The following is a 23,050-nucleotide window of genomic DNA, read 5'->3' as shown; positions in this document are numbered from 1 at the left end:
AAGTTGAGCTTCTCAGCAATCAACCAAGTACTTTTCCACAGGGCTCTTCCCAGGCTTCTCAATCCATTCTCTGCCTAGCCTGCAGCTGTGTCTGGGATTGCCCCAACCCAGTGCAAAACCCAGTGCAAGACCTTGCACTTGGCCTTGTTGAACTTCATGAGGTTGGCATTAGCCACCTCTTGAGCCTGTCAAGGTCCCTCTGGATGGCATCCTTTCCCTCCAGTGTAGCAACCACACCACAAAGCTTGGTGTCATCAGCAAATTTGCTGAGGGCACGTTCAGTCCCATTGTTCCTGTCGCCAACAAATATATCGAACAGGACCAGCCCCACCAGCAAACCCTGAGGAACACCACTCGTTACCCATCTTCTGTGATTCAGTTAGACATTGAACCCTTGGCTACAACATCTAGAGTGCAACCATTCAGGCAATTCCTTATCCACCACATGGTCTGCCCATCAAATAATGTCTTTCCAGTTTAGAGAGAAGTATGACAAGCATATAAAAGCTCAAGAGTGTTGCATCCCTGTTATGTAGAAGGAAGTGCAGCAGGAGGGCCAAGAGACCTCCATAGATGGATAACAAGCTGCTGAGGAAACTTACAGGGACAAAAGAGGCTTATAAAAGGTGGAAGCAAGGACAGGTGGCCTGGGAAAAATACAGGGATGTTGTCCAGGAAGCTAGGGACCAGGTATCACAGTATCACAGTATCACAGTATGTTAGAGATTGGAAGGGACCTCAAGAGATCATCTAGTCCAATCCCCCTGCCAGAGCAGGAACACCTAGATAAGGCTACACAGGAATGTGGCCAGGCGGGTTTTGAATGTCTCCAAAGAAGGAGACTCCACAACCTCCCTGGGCAGCCTGTTCCAGTGTTCTGTCACCCTCACTGAGAAGAAGTTTCTTCTCAAGTTTAAGTGGAACCTCTTGTGTTCCAGTTTATACCCATTACCCCTTGTCTTATCATAGTTTGCCATTGAGAAGAGCCTGGCTCCATCCTCATGACACTCCCCCTTTATATATTTATATACACTAATAAGGTCCCCCCGCAGTCTCCTCTTCTCCAAACTATAGAGACCCAGCTCCCTCAGCCTTTCCTCATAAGGGAGATGCTCCACTCCCTTAATCATCTTTGTCGCCCTGCGCTGGACTCTCTCCAGCAGGTCCCTGTCCTTCTTGAACTGAGGGGCCCAGAACTGGACACAATATTCCAGATGCGGTCTCACCATTTTGAAGGTGAGGAAAGCTAAGTCCCAGTTAGAATTAAATTTGGCTAGGGATGTTAAGGATAACAGGAAGGGATTCTATAGGTACAAAGCGAATAAAAGACAAATTAAGCATAACATGGGCTGGCTCCAGAACCTACCAGGAGAACTGGCTACCCTGGATTTGGAGAAGGCTGAGGTTCTTAATGACTTCTTTGCCTCAGTCTTCACTGGCAAGTGCTCTGACCACACCACCCAAGTCTTGGAAGGCAGACGCAAGGACTGTAAGAATGAAGACCATAGGCCCACTGTAGGAGAAGATCTGGTTTGAGACCATATTAAGAACCTGAAAGTGCAAAAGTCCATGGGACCTGATGAAATCCATCCGCAGGTCCTGAAGGAGATGGCGAATGAAGTTGCTAAGCCACTGGCCATCATATTTGAAAAATCATGGCAGTCAGGTGAAGTTCCCAACAACTGGAAAAAGGGAAATATAACCCCCATTTTCAAGAAGGGGAAAATGGATGACCCAGGGAATTACAGACCAGTCAGTCTCACCTCCGTGCCTGGCAAAATCTTGGAGCAGATTCCCTTGGAAGGCATGCTAAGGCACATGAAAAACAAGGAGGTGGCTGGTGACAGCCAGCATGGCTTCACTAAGGGGAAATCCTGCCTGACCAATTTCGTGGCCTTCTATGATGGGGCTACGGAACTGATGGACAGGGGTAGAGCAGTTGACGTCATCTACCTGGACTTGGGCAAAGTGTTCAACACTGTCCCGCATGACATCCTTGTCTCTAAATTGGAGAGACATCAATTTGATAGGTGGACCACTCGATGGATAAAGAACTGGCTGGATGGGTGCACGCAAAGAATTGTAGTCAATGGCTCATGTGGAGACATGGTTAGCAAGCAAAGGTCATGTTCCCATGTCTGAGCTTAATTAAGCACAGATTCTGTGAAAGTGAGAAAAAACACCAGTTGTGTACAGTTGCCAGCAGTGGAAAAACCCTGGAAGTTAACCAATAGAGATAGAAGACCAGCCGGCCAACCTTGTAGCTAAAAATTGTCTGTGAACTAGGAGCAGAGACCTTGAGGGCAGGATGTGTATATGAGCAGGGGAAAATCACCGAAATCCACCTGGAATGTACCCAATGCTGTATATGCCAACCAATCACTACGGGAAGCTGTGTGTACGTGGCAGTTTGACACTATATATACCCATTATTTGAGCACAATAAACGGATCACTTTTATCAATCATATTGATTGTGCATGTGTTCCCTCCGTGCGCGACGACATATTGGCGCCCGAATACGGACCAACAGAGGAACCCGGGTACCCGTAGCGGCTGGGAGAATTGCGCACGGAGCGGGGAAGCACCGGAGAAGCAGCATCCGGAGGGCTGAAAGAAATAAAAATGTTCGGTTTTGCTGGCATCGAAGATGCCGGGCAGAGAACGGGCAGTGAAAGAAGAAAGAGAGGCCAATCCTGAAAGAGAAGAGGAGCCTATGATAAAAAAAAACGAAAAAAGAATCGGACTACGAAGTAGTCCTAAGGTAAAGCCCAGAGAAGAGACAGAGGTCAATCCTGAAAGAGAATAGGAGCCTCTGAGCCTGGAGGACGAAGAGGGAGCCTCCGCCGCCCGCTGAGTTGGCCTGCTTGCTGGTGAGCTGCATTGGTACCAAAACTTAAAAAAGAAAAAAGAGAGAGTAGTGAATAATGGAAAGACAAGCGGCCTTTGATTTATTTAAGTGCTTCTTAGAGAAGCGGGGTTTAGGGAAGGACATGGATCTAGGAAAAGGGCTTACTGCCCTCTTTGATTATGGAAGGAGACGTGGGGTGCTATCAAGAAAGTTATCTCCAGGAGAGGAGCTGCTGGAGCGGCTGCGGGACACCGAGGTGCTGTGAGTGGAGGAGCCGCGGGTGCAGACCTTTGTGCGGGAGCTGTGGAGGAAGGTGCCCCGGGAGGCGTGGCCGGAGCTCTCGGGCCGCGCGGCCGAGCGGGCAGCGCCAGAGCTGCAGGGCGACTGCCAGAAACCGCGGCCGCGGCAACAGCAACAACGGCAGCCGCAGGAAAACGTGGAGTGTTGTGAGTCCTGGTAACACTCCCCTTTGTGCGACAGGGCGAGGAACGGGGGGTTCCTCACAACGAGCGACAACAACCCTCAAAGCCTACCCTGGGGGAATCCTCCCTGCCGACGACAAATTGGCCCCTACAGAAAAAAAAAAAAAAAAGAAAAAAAGAAAAAAAGAAAAAAAAGAGTACCCTTTTAGCCTTTTGAATATGTTATATGAGTAATGTGGCAGGCTGGGGACTTGAAACCCAATATACAACTCATTTGATAGTCTCTTTGTTATCCACATGTACTAGAAGTTGGTAAATATATATTCATGTATATCTATGTTTCTATTAGCCCTTGGAGACTTTTTATGGATATTGCTGATCACTTCTTCCCATGTAGGCTGGCCACCTGCATCGGAATGACTGTGCATTTTGGTCAGTGTAAAAGCCCAAGGCTCATGCGATGTGGGGAGGCAGAGCCTCTGCGGGGACGCCTGGTGAAGTTGAGCCTGCCACCTCACACTGTAATGATGCTGCTTGGAGCTGATTTTTGATTGTCTTCACAGGGTCCTTACGCCACGTTCTGTATGAGGGACTGTGTAGTGGAAGTAATGATTGTCTGGGCTTTGTGTTTGAGAATATTGTAGTTGTATGGAGTGTGCTTGTGGGATCCCATGTGTGTGTGTGTGTGTGTTGAGGACAGACAGTGTTCTGTGTATTTTTTGTTGTTGGGTTTGTGTAAAAGTTTTAATGGGTAGCAGATTAACATTTTGGACAAGAAAGGGTTAATGCAAAAATGTAGTTGCTGGCAGGTATTTATGGCTGCTGCTAAGCAGACAGGCAGCTGTAGCTTCACATTCTTTTCCCATCAGAATGCCTTTGAATCACTCTAACCCAGCTCCTTCTCAGGAGCTGATAGGGGGTATGTTTGTATCCTCCCACCTACAGATCCATGGTGGCTACCTGCAAAGTTAACCCTTACACCATAAGCTGGACAGACAAGTGGAGAAACCTCATACCTCAGCTATAGGAGCTGACAGTGAATACCCCAAGCAGAATGAGATAGAGGAAGAGAAAAATAAATGATTGCAGAACATCACTTGGGGGTAACTGAAAAGTAACAACTTGAATATGTGTGCTTGTAACGTAGCTATTATTAGAGGCTGTGATTTTGTGTATAAAACCACCTGTATTTACTAGCCAGTTACTAATGAGAAACTATTACCTTGTATTGTGTGGATTTGTTACTTGTAAAAGATGTTAGAGCATGCAAATTTGCAGCAGCTGCTAGAAAATGCTAAGGCAAAAACTAGAGAGATTCTAATATGATGGTAGTGTAGAGGGTGAAAAAAAAAAAAAAAAAAAAGCCGTCTTCGACATGCTGCACAAGAAGCTGCACCAGTAGACCTGGAGGAGAACCTGAACATCTGGACTCTTATCAACCACAAACCTTGAAAGAAGTGAAAGGGACAAGTTGGGAAGAACCGGAGAAAGAACATCGGGTGGAACCGAAGAGAGAACAGCAAGATAATTTCTGAGGACTGTAAATTTGGAAACAGGAGGATGCTTAAGACATGATAAAGAATGTGTAGTCAAGGGAAAGTGAAAGTTTCAATATAATGAGTAGTGAAGGCAAAGAACTATGTTTAGAAAGAATTGGTCAAGCAAAAGTGCGTGGACAGTAATGTGATTGGCTGAGAAAGTGCGTGATCGATAAGATTGTTTCGTGATGGAAAAGTACCAAAGGAACTAACCCACTACTAACCGCTAGGCAGAATACTATAAAAGCCTGTAAGCTCACTCAATAAGGGATTTTGTTTGTAGCCAGAAACGGAGTCTGTGCCTTAGTTGCCACAGGGTCGGGCCTGGCAGGGGGTGCCGTCCTGTATAAAGTCCCATATAATTGCCCATGTACAGTAGGTATCTTAGGCATGTTTATCCCTAATAGCACTATGATAATATACAAAAGAGGATTGTGTTCTTGAAGGTCAAAGCATGCTTTTCATTTGAGCTGTGATGACAAAGTAAATTTTTGGAACCTGGGTGAAATAATAGCTGCCTCATTTTTAGCTCCCAAAGTAGCTAGAGCTCAAGCTTTAGCAACATTAAATAAACTAGGCTGTTGGCTTGCAAGACAGACAAATGCTACTTCACTTGCAATAAGCGGACTCTTGACTGATATCAATAGTATTCGTCATGCCACCATACAGAATAGAGCAGCAACAGATTTTTTGTTGTTGGCACAAGGACATGGTTGCACAGAGTTTGAAGGGATGTACTGTATGAATTTGTCAGATCATTCGGAGTCAATCTATAAAAGTATACAACAATTGAGAGAAGGGGTCAAGCGACTAATGAAAGATGATGGTTTGGATTGGTTGACAAAACTCTTTAGAGGATGGGGAATTCCTGGATGGCTTAAAGATTTGCTTATGCAAGGTGCAACTATATTATGTGCGGTAGTCTTATTCATATTAATAGCAAGTTGTATGCTGCGATGTGTGATGTCAATGCTTAAGAAAAGTGTAGCGTCCGTCTGGCTTGCTCAAAAAGAAAAAGGGGGAATTGTGGAGACATGGTTAGCAAGCAAAGGTCATGTTCCCATGTCTGAGCTTAATTAAGCACAGATTCTGTGAAAGTCAGAAAAAACACCAGTTGTGTACAGTTGCCAGCAGTGGAAAAACCCTGGAAGTTAACCAATAGAGATAGAAGACCAGCCAGCCAACCTTGTAGCTAAAAATTGTCTGTGAACTAGGAGCAGAGACCTTGAGGGCAGGATGTGTATATGAGCAGGGGAAAATCACCGAAATCCACCTGGAATGTACCCAATGCTGTATATGCCAACCAATCACTACGGGAAGCTGTGTGTACGTGGCAGTTTGACACTATATATACCCATTATTTGAGCACAATAAACGGATCACTTTTATCAATCATATTGATTGTGCATGTGTTCCCTCTGTGCACGACGACAGGCTCAATGTCCAGTTGGAGACCAGTAACGAGTGGTGTCCCTCAGGGATCGGTGTTGGGACCAGTCTTGTTCAACATCTTTGTCGGTGACATGGACAGTGGGATTGAGTGCGCCCTCAGCAAGTTTGCTGATAACACCAAGCTGTGTGGTTCCGTTGATACGCTGGAGGGAAGGGATGCCATCCAGAGGGACCTTGACATGTTTGTGAGGTGGGCTGATGCCAACCTCATGAAGTTTAACCATGCCAAGTGCAAGGTCCTACACCTGGGTCAGAGCATTCCCAGCCACAGCTACAGGTTGGGTGGAGAAGAGATTCAGAGCAGCCCTGCACAGAAGGACTTGGGGGTATTGGTCAAAGAGAAAATGAACATGAGCCATCTTCAGTGTGCGCTCGCAGCCCAGAAAGCCAACTGTTTCTTGGGCTGCATCAAAAGGAGCGTGACCAGCAGGTCGAAGGAGGTGATCCTGCCCCTCTACTCTGCTCTCATGAGACCTCACTTGGAGTATTGTGTGCAGTTCTGGTGTCCTCAACATAAAAAGGACATGGAACTGTTGGAACAAGTCCAGAGGAGGGCCACGAGGATGATCAGGGGACTGGAGCACCTCCCGTATGGAGACAGGCTGAGAGAGTTGCGGTTGTTCAGCTTGGAGAAGAGAAGGCTGCATGGAGACGTCATAGCAGCCTTCCAGTATCTGAAGGGGGCCTCCAAGGATGCTGGGGAGGGACTATACGTTAGGGACTGTAGTGATAGGACAAGGGGTAATGGGTTAAAACTTAAACAGAGGAAGTTTAGATTGGATATAAGGAAGAAGTTCTTTACTGTGAGGGTGGTGAGGCACTGGAATGGGTTGCCCAGGGAGGTTGTGAATGCTCCATCCTTGGCAGTGTTCAAGGCCAGGTTGGACAAAGCCTTAGGTGGCATGGTTTAGTGTGAGGTGTTCCTGTCCATGGCAGGGGAGTTGGAACTAGATGATCTTAAGGTCCTTTCCAACCCTAACTATTCTATGATTCTGTAACAAGGCTGCGTAAGCAGTACCTTGATTTAGGAGAGCTCTAGAAAAGAAGTCATTATCTTGCTCATGGTTTATTGCTTTGAAATTAATATCAATACCTTTTGGAATTAATTCCATAATACATGATTATCCAGATCATGTATAATGGCCTAATAAATTTCAAAATATAAATATTTCCTATACAGAGGTTATATTAATCTGTACCTGTATATGGCAGAGAAAGAAAAAACTTTGTTCCTGTACATACACAACTCATAGCAATGTATCACGGTTTCAGTCCTGTTCTATTACAGAAGTCAGCCTTCCGTGCCTCAGACTCCTGATTAAAATTTCACTTTAATGATTACACAGCCAGAATTTTTTTTCTTCATAGATAAATAGGCAAAACTTCAGAAATAGTCTTCATTATCTGTCCTATATCTTTTCTTTAAAACAGAGGAATAAAATAAAATTTTGAAAATTCAAGTATAACATGTTTGGGAAAGATGTTTAACTCCCTAAATTCAGTACTACATCACTGCCTAACTCCAAATGGGATTGGAGATGCAATAACCTACAGCCATAGGTAATTCTGTGTTCTAACCGGTGGTTTCCTGTAATGGAGAATGTTAAGCCGCATGAGACAAAATTATGCATTTGTACTCACATATTGACTTTCAATTAACCTGGAGAAAGAAGTTAATCTGGAAAAACCCCCAAACATTTCCACCAATAATAATAGCCAAAAATAATACTGTATGGAAGCCTTAAAACCAGTATTTCTAAAAGATTATAAAACAAGTTCATATTGAATTATGAGTCCAGAGCACACTTCCAGGACACTGCAAAGTTATATATAATCAGATCTGCTGTACAGCATCATAATATAAGGTTGATATGCAGATATTGTTCTGTATATGAACATATCTGCTTCTTAACACAAGTTACTACAACAAGCTACACGCAAAAATAATAAAGATATCAAAAAGATTTCACCTAGAAACTAACTTCCAGTTATTTCAGATTTTACATACACCCACCAAAGTAAGAGCACTTCAAAGACAGACATTGAAGTCAGCATACGTGCCATTAATGCACTGCCAGCTAACCACAGGAAGTGGCAAGCATTTACAACACATGGACTGCGCACTCTACAATCACGCATCACATCACTTACATCATAGAAAAGCTTTCTATCTGCAGCCAGCCGTTTGGATGCCAGGGTCTTCGTAACATGGTATAAGGTAAGTAGAGCTCTGTGCTGTTGAAGATCATCCTGGACCTTCACAGATTCTAGAAGAGTGGGTATAAGTTCTGGCCATTGCCTTGGGCAGTCCACCCTGGCAACTTTAGCAATTAGTACAGAGATCTGAGTTGCTATCTGCAAAAAAATATGGAACAGAACAGACACCACAAAGTCAAAGATCAGTTAAGAAATGAGCAATGCAGAAATTAATAAGCTACCCTAAATAATAAAAAAAAAAAATAGTCTGGCTTGCTAGATTGTGTGGGCTTTTTTCCCCTCAAACTATTTTTTATTTTGCTGACTGCAAACAAACAGAGAGAAAAAAAGTCAGTCTTCTATTTCACGTTTACAGTAAATGTTTACATAAAATGCTTATCTAGCCATGGTGTTTAAATTTTACATAAAGACTACTAAATATTTCTTCTAGAAATCATATAAATGAAGAAACAGACATTTGGGAGCCGATTCTACTTGGAAATCTTTTCTATCACTTTCTACAAGCAAACATAGACTGCTGAATACAAGCACAGACTGCTGAATACATATTAGTTATTTCTGCTCTACCGAAGTTTTAGCTTTTAGACAGAGACACTCCCTTCCCACAGGCACATGTGCCTGGAAGGCACAGTTCCATCCCACCAGCTTAAGCCAAGACTCTCACTTATTCCAGATCCTCGCACCATGGGCCACAGGCATCTACACTACCCTCACCATCCAACTTTGGCTGCTGGTACCAAATTCCACTCGTGCCAGTCTTGCCAGCAGCTTGCACCTGGCTGTTGCAGCATGAACACACAGTGAAAACAGTGAGATTATGCGAAAAAGTAATTAAGGGAGTCAATCAGAAGACAGGACAGATGGTGGTGATTAGGTGCAGGGTTTGCTCAGACATAGGTACTGACAAGCTGTGGGTTTACATGAGTGGCCCTTTTTATATCCTCTTTCTGTCTATTCCTCAGTTTGCTGTTCCACAACTCCCTTTCCCTAAACATTCCTTAACAGATTTTGTATAATCCCTCACAAGTCCACCTCAAATATCCAAAACCTTCACAGTCTTGTTTTCCTGTTCTTATCCCATTAGTCCTTATAAGGTTCTTGATTGAATTAATGAAGCAGACGCTCTCACCTTCGAAATACCCTTAACAACTACCACTACACTTCCAGCCTAGAGAAGTCGCTTCCTTATGCTACTAAAAGGAATCCAAGCAATTTACAGGCACAAAAGGCCATGTCCTCCTTTACTGCTACCTTAGCTGTTTAATCTGAAGTCTGACCACACCACAAAAATTCCTACAATACTAATTCCTACCCTCTTACTTAGGGAAAAGATTTGTTTCAGAAAACTTATGTCAACATTTGCAAGGAACAGCTGTAAATCTTATTTATTTTTTGATCAAGTGATGTCAACTAGCAGGAGGGAGCAAGTAAACTCTTCTCCACATGTGATACAAGAAGTAAGCCTTCCAGAGGTACCAGGAGTACTTCTCCTCGAGAACAGTCTTTTTAACAGGGAGAAAAAAAAAAAAAAAAAACCAACAAAACCAAAACATAGATTCTCTGTTCCTTCCATATGTTAAATATCTTCACAGGATGGAAATTATGCTCCCAACCATGGTATGCTGTGTTTTAGTTCTCCCATTCCCATAGAAGTCAGCTTGTATCATCACATCTCAATTCTAAGTCTAATTCTTCTATTTTTTTATTCATTCTTTTTTTCTTTTTATACATAAAGAGGACATATTTTTTCTACTTTGATGCACAAAGCGCAATCATATAGCAATTGTGTTATAAATTATCTGTGACTGGAAAACAGCACTTATCTGAAACACAGAATATCCAAACTCAGACATATCAGGCAGACAGGGACTAAATGAAAGGTGCCTCTGAAAGAAAACCTCAAGATTTTTACAGCGCAGATTGGGGAACAAGGGCAACAGAAGGGCACATTAAGTCTATAAACATACTTCAATATAACAATAACTGTTTGAGCAATCATTTAGAAGCAGGCTGCTAGCATAAGAACAAAACAAAATCCTCCAAGCTTAAAACACTATAACCCAAAAATACCATAGGAAAATACACATAAAGCTGCTAGTCTTTACAAAGTCAGTTAAAGTTCCAATCTCAGCCTGCAACTACAGTCTCGGAACTACAGAACATCAGCAGGGCAATTTGGGACTACATACTACTATAACTTTAACTACCACTCTTTTAGAAAAGAAATACTAATACTAATGAAGGTATGGAAAAATTCATAAAAGTTTTACATTCAATGCAGTTAATATTAGGTTTTTAGAAATATAAATCTCATGCAACCACTTCAAAATTAAATACTTGATAAATTTTATACCACCTAGGAGCATAAATAACACAAACGTTATGACAACATGACATACTTCGTAGGTTTTTTTTGGTTGAAATAAAGAAACAAGTAATATAGAATCATAGAATCAGAAAACAGAGTTGGAAAGGACCTTAAGATCATCTAGTTTCAGCTCCCCTGCCATGGACAGGAACACCTCACACTAAACCATGTCAACTAAGGCTCTGACCAGCCTGGCCTTGAACACCACCAAGGATGGAGCATTCACAACCTCCCTGGGCAACCCATTCCAGTGCCTCACCACCCTCACAGTAAAGAATTTCTTCCTTATATCCAATCTAAACTTCCTCTGTTTAAGTTTTAACCCATTACCCCTTGTCCTATCACTAAGTCCCTAACGTATAGTCCCTCCCCAGCATCCTTGGAGGCCCCCTTCAGATACTGGAAGGCTGCTATGACGTCTCCATGCAGCCTTCTCTTCTCCAGGCTGAAAAACCCCAACTCTCTCAGCCTGTCTCCATACGGGAGGTGCTCCAGTCCCCTGATCATCCTCATGGCCCTCCTCTGGACTTGTTCCAACAGTTCCATGTCCTTTTAATGTTGAGGACACCAGAACTGCACACAATACTCCAAGTGAGGTCTCATGAGAGCAGAGTAGAGGGGCAGGATCACCTCCTTCGACCTGCTGGCCACACTCCTTTTGATGCAGCCCAAGAAACAGTTGGCTTTCTGGGCTGCGAGCGCACACTGAAGATGGCTCATGTTCATTTTCTCATTGACCAACACCCCCAAGTCCTTCTGTGCAGGGCTGCTCTGAATCTCTTCTCTGCCCAACCTGTAGCTGTGCCTGGGAATGCTCTGACCCAGGTGTAGGACCTTGCACTTGGCATGGTTAAACTTCATCAGGTTGGCATCAGCCCACCTCACAAACATGTCAAGGTCCCTCTGGATGGCATCCCTTCCCTCCAGCGTATCAACCGAACCACACAGCTTGGTGTCATCGGCAAACTTGCTGAGGGCGCACTCAATCCCACTGTCCATGTCACCGACAAAGATGTTGAACAAGACTGGTCCCAACACCGATCCCTGAGGGACACCACTCGTTACTGGTCTCCAACTGGACATTGAACCATTGACCACAAATCTTTGCGGGCGCCCATCCAGCCAGTTCTTTATCCACCGAGTGGTCCACCCATCAAATTGATGTCTCTCCAATTTAGAGACAAGGATGTCATGCGGGACAGTGTTGAACACTTTGCCCAAGTCCAGGTAGATGATGTCACCTGCTCTGCCCCTGTCCATCAGTTCCGTAGTCCCATTGTAGAAGGCCACCAAATTGGTCAGGCAGGATTTCCCCTTAGTGAAGCCATGCTGGCTGTCACCAACCACCTCCTTGTTTTTCATGTGCCTTAGCATTCCTTCCAGGAGAATCTGCTCCAAGATTTTGCCAGGCACGGAGGTGAGACTGACTGGTCTGTAGTTCCCTGGGTCATCCATGGGTCATATTTTTACATTTATTATTATTTGGTCATATTTTTTATATTGATAATATGGCTGCATTATGAAGTTAAAGATATTTTCTATGTCTACCCGCATTGTTTAAAACTGCATTTGAAATAAAAACTTTAAATAAAGTCAAAATTGTCATTGCACAAAAGTCTTCTACAAAGACTGTTTTACCCTAATTTTGATACATTGATCTAATCCTACAAATAACATTCATCCCATTGAGGAATCCTGAGAGAGCTGAAACTGAACTGTCTGCAGAACATAATTTGCTTGCTTTGCTTTTTTATTTTAAGCTTTACCTTATATAACCCTTTTCTTCATTTTCTTGAAAAAGTTCTTTAAGACCTAGCTTAAAATATCAGCAAATACTTCCTTGCAGAATCTCATACTTACATGAGTAAGAATAAGTTAGCAGAAGAAAGACTGATTCATCCAGCATATGCATATTCTGAGCCCCTAACGTTAGCTCTATAATAAATTTAACAATAAATCCCTATTCTAATCAAAATAGTAGCTTATAATTAGTCACTTTATACAAGACAAGACACTATACAATTGAAGCCTATTTAAATTTATTAATGCTGTAATTAGAGATGTGACAGCAATATTGCTAAGGTGGGTTTATGCAGCAGCATTTTCAGCAGCTCATTCCTGCTACACCAATACCACATTTCCTTGTAGGGCTATACTGGGAGTCAGATCAGAGAACAGATACAGATGAAAAAAAGAAAAATCACTTGGGGAACACAGGTTATTTCAAAGCTGCATTCATTCCCTGAACTACATCACCAAATGGCTACACGAACAATGAGGGACTACATAAACTGCCACTGCAACCAAAAACAAACTAAGGAGACAGAACATGCTGTTTTCAACCTAAATAATTCCATGAATTATGATCTATGGAGAAAGATCTCACTTCAACACAAAGACCTGTCCAAAAGGCAACATGCAAATTGAAACTTTCTGAAGACAGAAACCAATTTCTACACCCACACAAGCACTTGCTGGGAGATTAATAATTGTTCACCACTGACCTGATTTACTGGCTCATTAAAGTTGGCAATAAGTCCAGCACGCAATGTAGTTTTTTCTTCTTCAGAAAGAGCACTGTCAGGATATATTTATTAGATTATTATTTCATTTCCAATAGAAACCAACTATTCAGATTTTAAAAACTTTCTATTACTAGACACAGAAATTAAATTATCATTTCCATTTGTGCATCTGTGTTAGACTGAAGATTACTTCTGTACACCATTTTCTCAAAAGTGACGGTTTGATAAAATACCCAGAAAACATCACTTGGTTTTCCACTATCTCAAAGATATTAAAAAAAAAAAAAGTAAACAGAGATATTTATGAGGGTTTTTAACCTCAGGTTTTGATGTGGCCTTTGCAAACACAAATGGCAAAAAAGAAAGTTCACAGAATTAGGTACCCAGATATATTACAAAAATAAGGCAAAACTATACGAACTATGAGCTGATTGTTATTACACAGTTAGACAGTTTTTACTGTGGGGATGGATGACTCGAGCATGACTTTCCGCATATATACTAATGGATAATGACAAAAACTTGCCCAGTATAAGGCAATCACAGTACCAGATAACAACTCTCTTTGCAAAAGCAATCCTTTTCTACTACAAATCCTTTTCTATTAGCAAGCCATATAGCTACACTTAAAATATGGATCTTTTAAACAATCATATCCTTGAGTGAAAAAAAATGTTCATATAATCTTCAAAGATGTATGGAAAACTAGTAAGAGAGATAAATTCTAAACCATTAAGGTTAATTTTCATTGAAGTGCAGGTTTATGATATCTTTATACTTCAAGGACTTGTATCAGTTTAACTACAAGTTACAGTATCGTATTACTCTTGTACTACATCAGACTTCATATGACCCAAGTAATTTTCTTTTAAGTTCCAGGCACAAATCATAACTTATTTTTTCTTTGTTTGTACTTATAGACTATACAATCAGATAAAATCCACTTTCATTTACTAATAACATCTAGAAAACCGTTTGTTGTACATAAAAAGACTAAAATGATGACACAAGTCTGTTTAACTGAAACTGTTTCACCTATCATTGCAACAATTTAGAAGCATGCCTGCCATCATCACATCGCAATGAAGTTTAGTGACTAGAATTTAAGATTAAACACACCAACACAATCACTTCGTGTTGTCTAACCTCAAGTACAGGCGCTAACCTACTAGTTTCATATAGTGAGATTTAAAATTATGCCTAAAGCTCCCCAAAACACAGCTTTTATACTAATCTAAGCAAATACTAAATATTCATCTCAAAATAATAAAATGTAGAGGTAGCACTTATTCTAAGCTCAAACATTTGCAACAATATTCTAGTCTTCACTTCCCTCCTCCCCCCATATATAACACCAGTATTCACTGTTTCTTTAATCAAAGACTTACCAGTCTAAGTATAGTAGTACACAAGCAGAGCAAATTTATCGTTTCACTGGTGACTAAGAACTGCATGCTAAATCTTAATTTCAAAGGTAATTGACAGCACTCAGGAACCATATTTAAATGATTTTTTTTATCAAGTCTTAAGCAATAAGGTATTTTTACACAAAATTAAATTACGCCTAAAAACATTTTGGGTAAAGTTCAGAGATTTCTGCAACAATAAAAATTTCTCTGAAGAGAACTATTTCAATTACTACTCCAAAGTTACTAGATGACATTTTAGGGAAATAAATTTATGTGGTCCCTTTTTCTTTTTTAATACAAAATGCAATATATAATTTCCACACATACAGGCATATTTTAAGGGGTACCTAAAACATGAAACCTATTAAAGGATTAAGAAACCTCATCTCAATTAAATGTCACTTGTACAATATCTCAGCAATAACAGAAAGCACCTAAAACCTGGTTTGTATAGAAGAAAAAAAAGAAAAAAAAAAAAGAAGGTTTAGTATGTCTCATTTTCCTTGCTTGTGAACTCATGAGGCCTTTGCTTTAATTACCTTTTTATAATTATATTAATCATATCATATGCATATCCCATAAGCAGTAAGCATTGAATTTGTTACTATAGATAAAAACGTTGTAATTAAGCTTTTTGCCACTATAAACAAAAACAAGGGAAGGAAAAGAAATAGACTCATAAGGATGAGCACCTCAAATACAGAATCTTACGATAAGCAAAGCTGTCAAGGAGCAGTGAAATAAAACAAAGCAGAACCTAAGAGAACAAGGCAGATGAAGTGCCACTGGGCCAAAGACGTTTACCCGGTGCCACGGCGACATCTTCTGGACACCGATGGATACACACACACACAAACACACACCCCCTCGCCGCTGAAATCACAGGCACGGCCGCAGGCAGCGGCGGCTCTATCGTCCTTTAAGACACTGTAAAAAAAGCCCACAGCTCCATCAAAACAGAAGTTCTAGGCAGGCCAGAAGGTAGGAAGCATGTGTATCATTCAACAAGGCCAGCGCTGAAAGAGTGGCCACAAAGAAGATGGAGACTCACTTTAAACAAGGTGTCACATGGAAGAGATGAGGGGTAATGGGCACGAGTTAATTCCTGCAGAGACTTCAGTTGAACACAACAGGAAAATTTTTCATGATGCAAACCGTCATCCATTGGAATAATCTCCCCAGGGAAGTGGTGGATTCCCTAATGTTGGGCACTTCTAAGATTCACCTGGATAGGGTGCTGGGACATCCTGTCTGGGTCATGATTTGCCAAGAAAGGTCAGACCAACCATCCTTGAGGTCTCTTTCAAGCTGGTATTCCAAGAATCTACAATTCTATGAAGTTATTTCCCTTCAGCACTGAATTTCATCCAACTAGAAATTAAAACAAGTTCTCCTAGAAGTGAACTCCTAAGTGTCATGTTGCAGTCTCACAATTTGAAATTTCAAAGTTTCTGATCTTGCCAGGTTGGATAGGGCTTTAAGCAACAAGGTCGTGGGGAAGGTGTCCCTGCCTGTGGCAGGGTGGGGTGGAACTAGATGATCTTTAAGGACCCTTCTGACCCAGACCATTCTATGACTCTATGATCTTTTTCTGTGGCATGGGGAAACATGTATCGAGGTATTTAAAATGTATTTCATAAATCTGAAATACAAATCTGAACAGTTATTTATAGTTATTATTCAAACAAATAAATATGGATTTGAGACATACTATTAAAGTTTCCAATGCAGTAATCAAATTGGAGAACACAGTCCACAAAAGACAGCTTTTAACCGTAACTCTCTGTAAAAGTCAAAAACATGTTCAAGAGGAACACTTAACACTCAAATTCAAGAAAACCAATTTCTGAAGAAAATAAAGTCACATACAAAATCATAAAGTGAGACCACATTCTGAGGAGGCTAGCAACAAATTTCAAAAAATAGGCCAAATTGTGCCTGAAAAGAGGCTATGACAACCCTAGGCTCTTCTCCACAGCAATCTGGAAAGCTGCCTGTGAAAGCACGAGGGAGAAAGTTCATAGGCTCATCTCTAAAACCACTCTCACTGAAAAGTTCTCCGTTAACTCCAAGGCAGGTAGATAATCAACAGTGAACAGGACAGACAGCATGAGTAAACATGTGCAAAGCACAAAATATCTCAGAAGGACCACTTGTTCTTTAAAAAAAAAAGTGTATTCAGTGTTCTAAGTACTTCAGCGTAATCGAACACTCAACTATACTGTCCAAAGAATTCATGATCAATTTCCCTGCTTTTTAGTAGTAGCAGCTGAGAAACCATGAATGCTGAGCAGAAAAAGGGTAAAACTAGTCCTGCTTGATTCAACTGAAAATAACTTCAGCACACTACTGCTGAAGGGACATCCAAATTACTGGGAAAGTCCTTGAAAATTCAAGATAAATATCTGAGCATAAAGGTTATATGACCATATTAACTGCCTGCAAGTACACTCCTCCAATTCTCACAATTCTTTAAACTACCTTTCACAGTTCAACTACATTTGGCAAAGAGCAGAAATGTTAATGGTATGATTTTTTTCCTTAGATTCTGTGAAAATTGACAGCTCAGTAAAGCAGATAGGCCTAAGTTAGCATCCCACAGAAAGACATGGATATAACAATCAGTCCTTTGCTTCAAGAGGAGTCACCTGCCAGTCCAAGACCTGCTGTATGAAACAGGCTGGATAGATCAGAACAAGCTTTGAGGCACTAAATGGATGGACACAGGACAGCTGCTGATGTGAGAGGCAAGATGAAAGGCAAGAATTTTGCAAGGACAACAAAAATGCAGCCTGTTCAATGAAACCTTCAAAAATTCCAATCTAAAACACAATCGGTTCACAAAATTGATTGAGAAATCCCAGCTTAAAAGCGGCACTTTTCAAAATGCTCTTCATATATTCTGCTATGAGAAAAGAGACCTGAGAGAGTGCAAAATATTTCAAGATGTCATGTATAAGAAATATAGAAAGAAATTAGAAATGGTGAAACAATTAGACAAAGTAGAAATTTAATACATATTTACCCCACGGAATCTTTAACAGCAGGCAATAATTTCTTAATTCTTTAATTCTTAATTTCATTATTTTATACTTTCATTACATCAAATTTTTTGCAGAAAAATGACGTGGGGAAAAACTAGAGAAATTTTATATAGATTTACCCCATGGAATCTTTAATGATAGCCAATGATTTATTTTTTTTTTTTATCACAAAACAATTGCAATAGGAAAACTAGATTGAAAGACTGCCACTCAATTTTCACCTCTGTTCAAACAGTAATACTGTAATCATTACTTCTGCAGGAAATGAACCACATCTTTTTCACCAGAAGGGCTACTAATATCTATCTAAAAATATTAGCATATTTTAATTGCTTTGAATAAACGCTTGTTAAGTACCAGTAATGTAAGCAGCATTACCTCATCACTTTACCAGAACAGCCAAAAACGCCAGATACCATGCAAAAGATAGCATTTTCCTTTTGCATAAAAAAGAATCTAAACACTTGCAGATGTTTCACAATTACATACTAATCTGTATATACAAAAAGTCTAGTGCTTTACATAATAATGGAGTATTACAGTATTTAAAATGTCCTGCAGATGCAGAATTTCATCACTTTCCCCCGTTTGGGTAGATCTTTGGAAAAGCTTACAATGTAAGGCAAAACACATTAAACTCTCTTAAACAAAGAACACAATGAAAACAATGCCATATTTTGTGAACTAGCCTACATTCATGAGCCATTAAAACTGGACCTGGAATTCCAATTTACACCATACACGACCTGACACTGATGTTCCACCTATTTATATTACTAGCCTTTAAGAAACAGACGGAACACTTCTATGTCTTTCCTAGCCCCTGCAAACAGTGAAGGAAAATTCAAACTCTTTGAAATTACACCTACTTCTTAAAGGAAAAATAAAAAACTTCATACAGAACACAGAGAAGGATATAATTCTGTAAGTATTACAAATTATAATAGCACCATTCATAACTTAAGTAAACGACGTAGTGCTCAAGAATACTGGTTACATTTTAAGCATCTTTGAAGAACCTTTTGTCATGCATTATTGGAACCCATATATCAGAAAAAGAAAAAAAAAAAAAAATAGACCAGAACTTGCTATTGTAACAGCTACTGTATATTTCATGTATACATTCCAAATGAATTATGAGTCACATTAAATAGCTCCTTAACAATCTCTCCAAGAGACTTCTTTTCACACATGCCACTATCAGAAAGTTCAGGTGTTAACGTTCTGACACTTATGACATCACTTCAAAAAAATAACCTTCTGACACAGTTTTCAAAATGGCACGTGAATAGAGTTGTAAGAAGTAATATGAAGACAAAATAGTTCATTAATGAATCCGGTGTTGAAACATGACACCAGTTTCACCATGAATTAAGTAACTTCAGTCACCCACGGAATTTGCTGTTTTCCAGTCTGGTAAATGTAACCTTCTAAATTTGGTTTTGTTAAGTGGAAGAAAATCAGAACTTACTGTGGTGCGACCCGTCTCCAGTAGCGATCGATTCCATTTTTAAAGTACAGCACAGCTAACCATCTTACATTCACATCCAGGGAATGATTCGTAAAGATATTCTGTTTAAAACAAAAATATGAAGTTAAAAACTGCTAAACACACCACAGACAGCATAGAAACTGTATCAACACATGCACTAGCATATGCATGACTGCACACACCTCTATATGTAGAGGTCACACCTATATGTACAGGGGTATATAAACAAAATGCACTAGCCAGCAGTTGACAGGAACTGTGAAACTGTGTTAAACGTGACCTTTTAAAGATCAAAAAAAAAAAAAAAGTGTTTACTGGCCTTAATACCCAATTTATTTAAAAACTCCAACATATAGGGCAAATGTATTTCTAATCTCATCTGGCTAAGCAGGGAATAAAAGGGTAATAAACACTAGCATTGGCCAGTTGTTAGACTTTTTAATGACATAGCTCTCAAAAGTTTGTGGCATTGCACAATAGAGAACAATTTATTTTAGTCAGAATCCAGCTTTCAGGAGATATCTTCATTATCTTGAAATGTGTCAAGAAGTGTCCTGACTACCAATGTTGATTGCAAACCAGTGACCTGGTAGGATGGCAACTCAAAGTTGCCTATACTTATTCAAGGACATCAGTTTCTACTACTAAAAAGCTAGACACCTATACACATACATATGTATGCATCCATATACACTCTTATGTACCTATATGTATATACAGACAAACACAGAGGGATTATTTTACACAGTAACACCGTAAAATTAGCAGCCAGGAAAAGCTAAAATGAAAGTAAACTACTGAATCTTCATACAGGTGTGCTAGTTTAAACAGCGGCTTCCTCCTGTTTCCCACTGTATCACATAGATCCTTCTTGAGGGGGTGAGACATTACTCCCTTGTTTAGGGATCCAGTAAGCACGACATCAATGGTCTTACTATACAGTGTAGAAAAAGAGTGCACCACTTGTATCAATTGCTTTCAGATCCTCACTAAGAAGGGACACAAAAAATGCAGAGATACAGGTCAACAGCATCTCCTACTTTTGGCTGCCAAGTCTGAAGAACTATAAATAAACCATTCAAATAACTCAGTACTATAGATACCTGGGAGCCCCTCAAGCATTTTCATGATTAATTCAAAACTTAACCTTCTCTCAAACTCTATTTCTGTAACAGCTTTCTCCATAACCTAGGACCTTTAGAACATCAGAAGTTGTAGTCCACTGATAACCACCACACAACATGGGAAGGATCTGTAATACATCTTCCTTTCACAAAGCTAATTTAGGAAAAGGGGTAGTCTGACAGATTTGACCTTTTCCAAATTCACTTTCATCATTTTTATGATACTAAGAAGAAACTTCAAACACCACTTTAGCCTCACATCCATGAAAATAAAGCACTTCAAAACAAATTAAAAATGGAAAAAGAAAACCTACCTTGTTCTGAAACTCCCACTGAGTCTTCAAATTACCCCCTTTTGTTAAAATATTTATAATAGGGAAAGCTTCCCCAGATCAAAATACCTTAAAACTAGACTGGGCCTGGATAAGAAATGCAAAAAAAAGGACAAGATGCCTACACAGGAACAAATGGAACCTCTTTATACACTCTGTATCAATATATGAACTTTCTAAACCATAAAGTATTTCATATAACACATTAACACTGTCATAGAAATAATGGGAATGAAACTAAACTTCACAAGTTGATACAACGGGTGTTTTGAAAAGAACTGGTGTTCTTTTCAAGAACAGACACTGACTTTTAAGCTCTGTTCTTCAGAAGTGAAGTATGTAACACCTTCAAAAGAGCACAGAAGCTAATGTTAGTAACTCTAACAAGTACTAAAAATTGTAGGTTCAAAGATGCATGTTTCACGGCTCCTTATAATTTTCCCTATCCTGATTGTCCTGGAGGCAAATGTATCTCACAGCTAATTATACAACTTCCCAATTCCCACAAAGATTAACTGTCTCACCAGATCTCTATTTACAATCACCTGCTTTCCCCCAACCTCTTTTGCTCCACCAAGAAGGTGCCAACTATCCCAGGCAGTCCCTCTGTCACAATTAAATTAAACGAAGAAGTAGAGATTCTGTACTTCTACTTAGTTTGGAAGATTACTGTTTATACTTCATACTTGAAGAAAGGCTGGTATGTCCCCAAACAGGGCTACTTAACTACATTAACAGAATTAACAGCATTTGATCTTTTTAAACCCTGCATTCTTAGCCCCTATATTTAAAACTAACATCAACTTCAGTTACACCTGTGAGTGCTCACCGTGTCTACAACCTGAGCTGTAAGCTCTCACAGCAAATGTGCAGAAAATAAAGAATGCCCAGTCAGTGGCAATTTCTCCTGTTTTCTTTCAAGATTGTTTATCACCACAGAAACACTACAGCAAAGGCAGTAGGTAAAACACACTCTGACATCAACAAAGTCAAGATTTTCTTGTACCCCCCGCCTAAGTCCCATGACTTGGAACTAGATGATCTTAAGGTCCTTTCCAACCCTAACTATTCTATGATTCTATGACTTGCCTTCAACTTTCCAAACAAATGAAATGGAGGGTATACAGAGAACAAAACATGTCCCCCCACAACTCTGAAACACTCATCATATGCACTGACAGATGTCTGTAGGAAAAGCAGTTTATCTATGTTTTTAAGGCCATTACAAACACACACATCAGAATTAGGAGAATTACAACACTGTTAATTTCTAAGTGTCTTTTCTGAAACAGTTGCTTCTCATCTTTGACTGTGTCTTCAACACCATGCACCATATTAATGAGTCTGTTTCATGAAGGGTCGTAGAACCCTTGGAAGTATTCACTCTTCTCATTTCAAGAAATTTACTACCAGCCTGGTCAACTAACCTCCCCTGGGAGTCTCTCTCCACTGACATGAAAGAAAGCAATCCCAGCTGGGTATCATGCTTCAGTAGTGATGAAAAGCAGGGGGGAACTTCTATGAAAACGGTCGTAATACACCATCCTCCAAAATAAAGAAAAGGCGGCTTATGCCTTGGTATATTCAAGTGTCCCCACCTCATGGGGCAGTAAAAGGTCCTCTTGGCCTCCTACTAGCTACAATTTGCAATAGGCCAACAACAGGTTTAGCATTACAGCCCACCTGTTCATGCCACTAGAAGTTGCATTTCTTCCTTTTTCCGAATGCCTGAAGAGAGCCTGTTTTGATAATGACGATGACAATGACTACCAACGCACATCATAAGGGTACTAGTCAATGGACCATAATGACTCAAAGCTTCTCTGAGCCAGAGGTCATAGTTCAAGAATATTATAGAAAGCCACATTCAAAATTACTCAAGAGTTTACTAAATAGCACTTTTCCACTGTATCTTACCAACAGGACTGAATAAAAACCTGGCTGTGTCTCCCACTGCTTCAGTTGTTCCTCAGCTGGCTTCAACACCGCTGTATCTTGACTAGTAGCTTGGGTCAAGACTTGCAAAACAATAGTGCTAGCACTATTGAGATCCATGAAAATCTGAGAACACTTAAAAAGGAGAGGAAAAAAAAAAAAACAACCCACTATTAAAAAGCAAATACTGATATTTTCCATTTATATTCTCTAAACACCCCACGCTAATTTTTCATCAGACTACACTGTGTAAGATAGCATCACACCTACTCACAAGCAGTGTCAAGATAGTGATTATATTATTTTGCTTTCAGAAATCTCTCAGCAGCAAAAGTCTATCAT

At 40.3% G+C, this 23,050-nt stretch overlaps 1 protein-coding gene across 1 annotated transcript in view; it reads right to left on the bottom strand.

Moving 5' to 3' along the window:
• The window catches only part of IPO11 (importin 11), an 88,298-nt gene extending 65,248 nt beyond the window's left edge, over positions 1 to 23,050 (bottom strand). Inside the window, exons 1-4 of the mRNA XM_080636523.1 lie at positions 22,691 to 23,050; positions 19,297 to 19,397; positions 13,352 to 13,424; positions 8,414 to 8,617 (exon numbers count right to left, since the gene is read on the bottom strand). Of these exons, the coding sequence (XP_080492649.1) occupies positions 8,414 to 8,617; positions 13,352 to 13,424; positions 19,297 to 19,397; positions 22,691 to 22,909 (597 nt within the window). The 5' untranslated portion in view covers positions 22,910 to 23,050. The remainder of the gene's footprint in view (positions 1 to 8,413; positions 8,618 to 13,351; positions 13,425 to 19,296; positions 19,398 to 22,690) is intronic.

Source organism: Psittacula echo (assembly GCF_963264785.1).
Source record: "Psittacula echo genome assembly, chromosome: Z".
Taxonomy (NCBI): Eukaryota; Metazoa; Chordata; class Aves; order Psittaciformes; family Psittacidae; genus Psittacula; species Psittacula echo.
The sequence above is the reverse complement of the archived record's forward strand: the minus strand, read 5'-3'. Positions and strand labels throughout refer to the sequence as shown.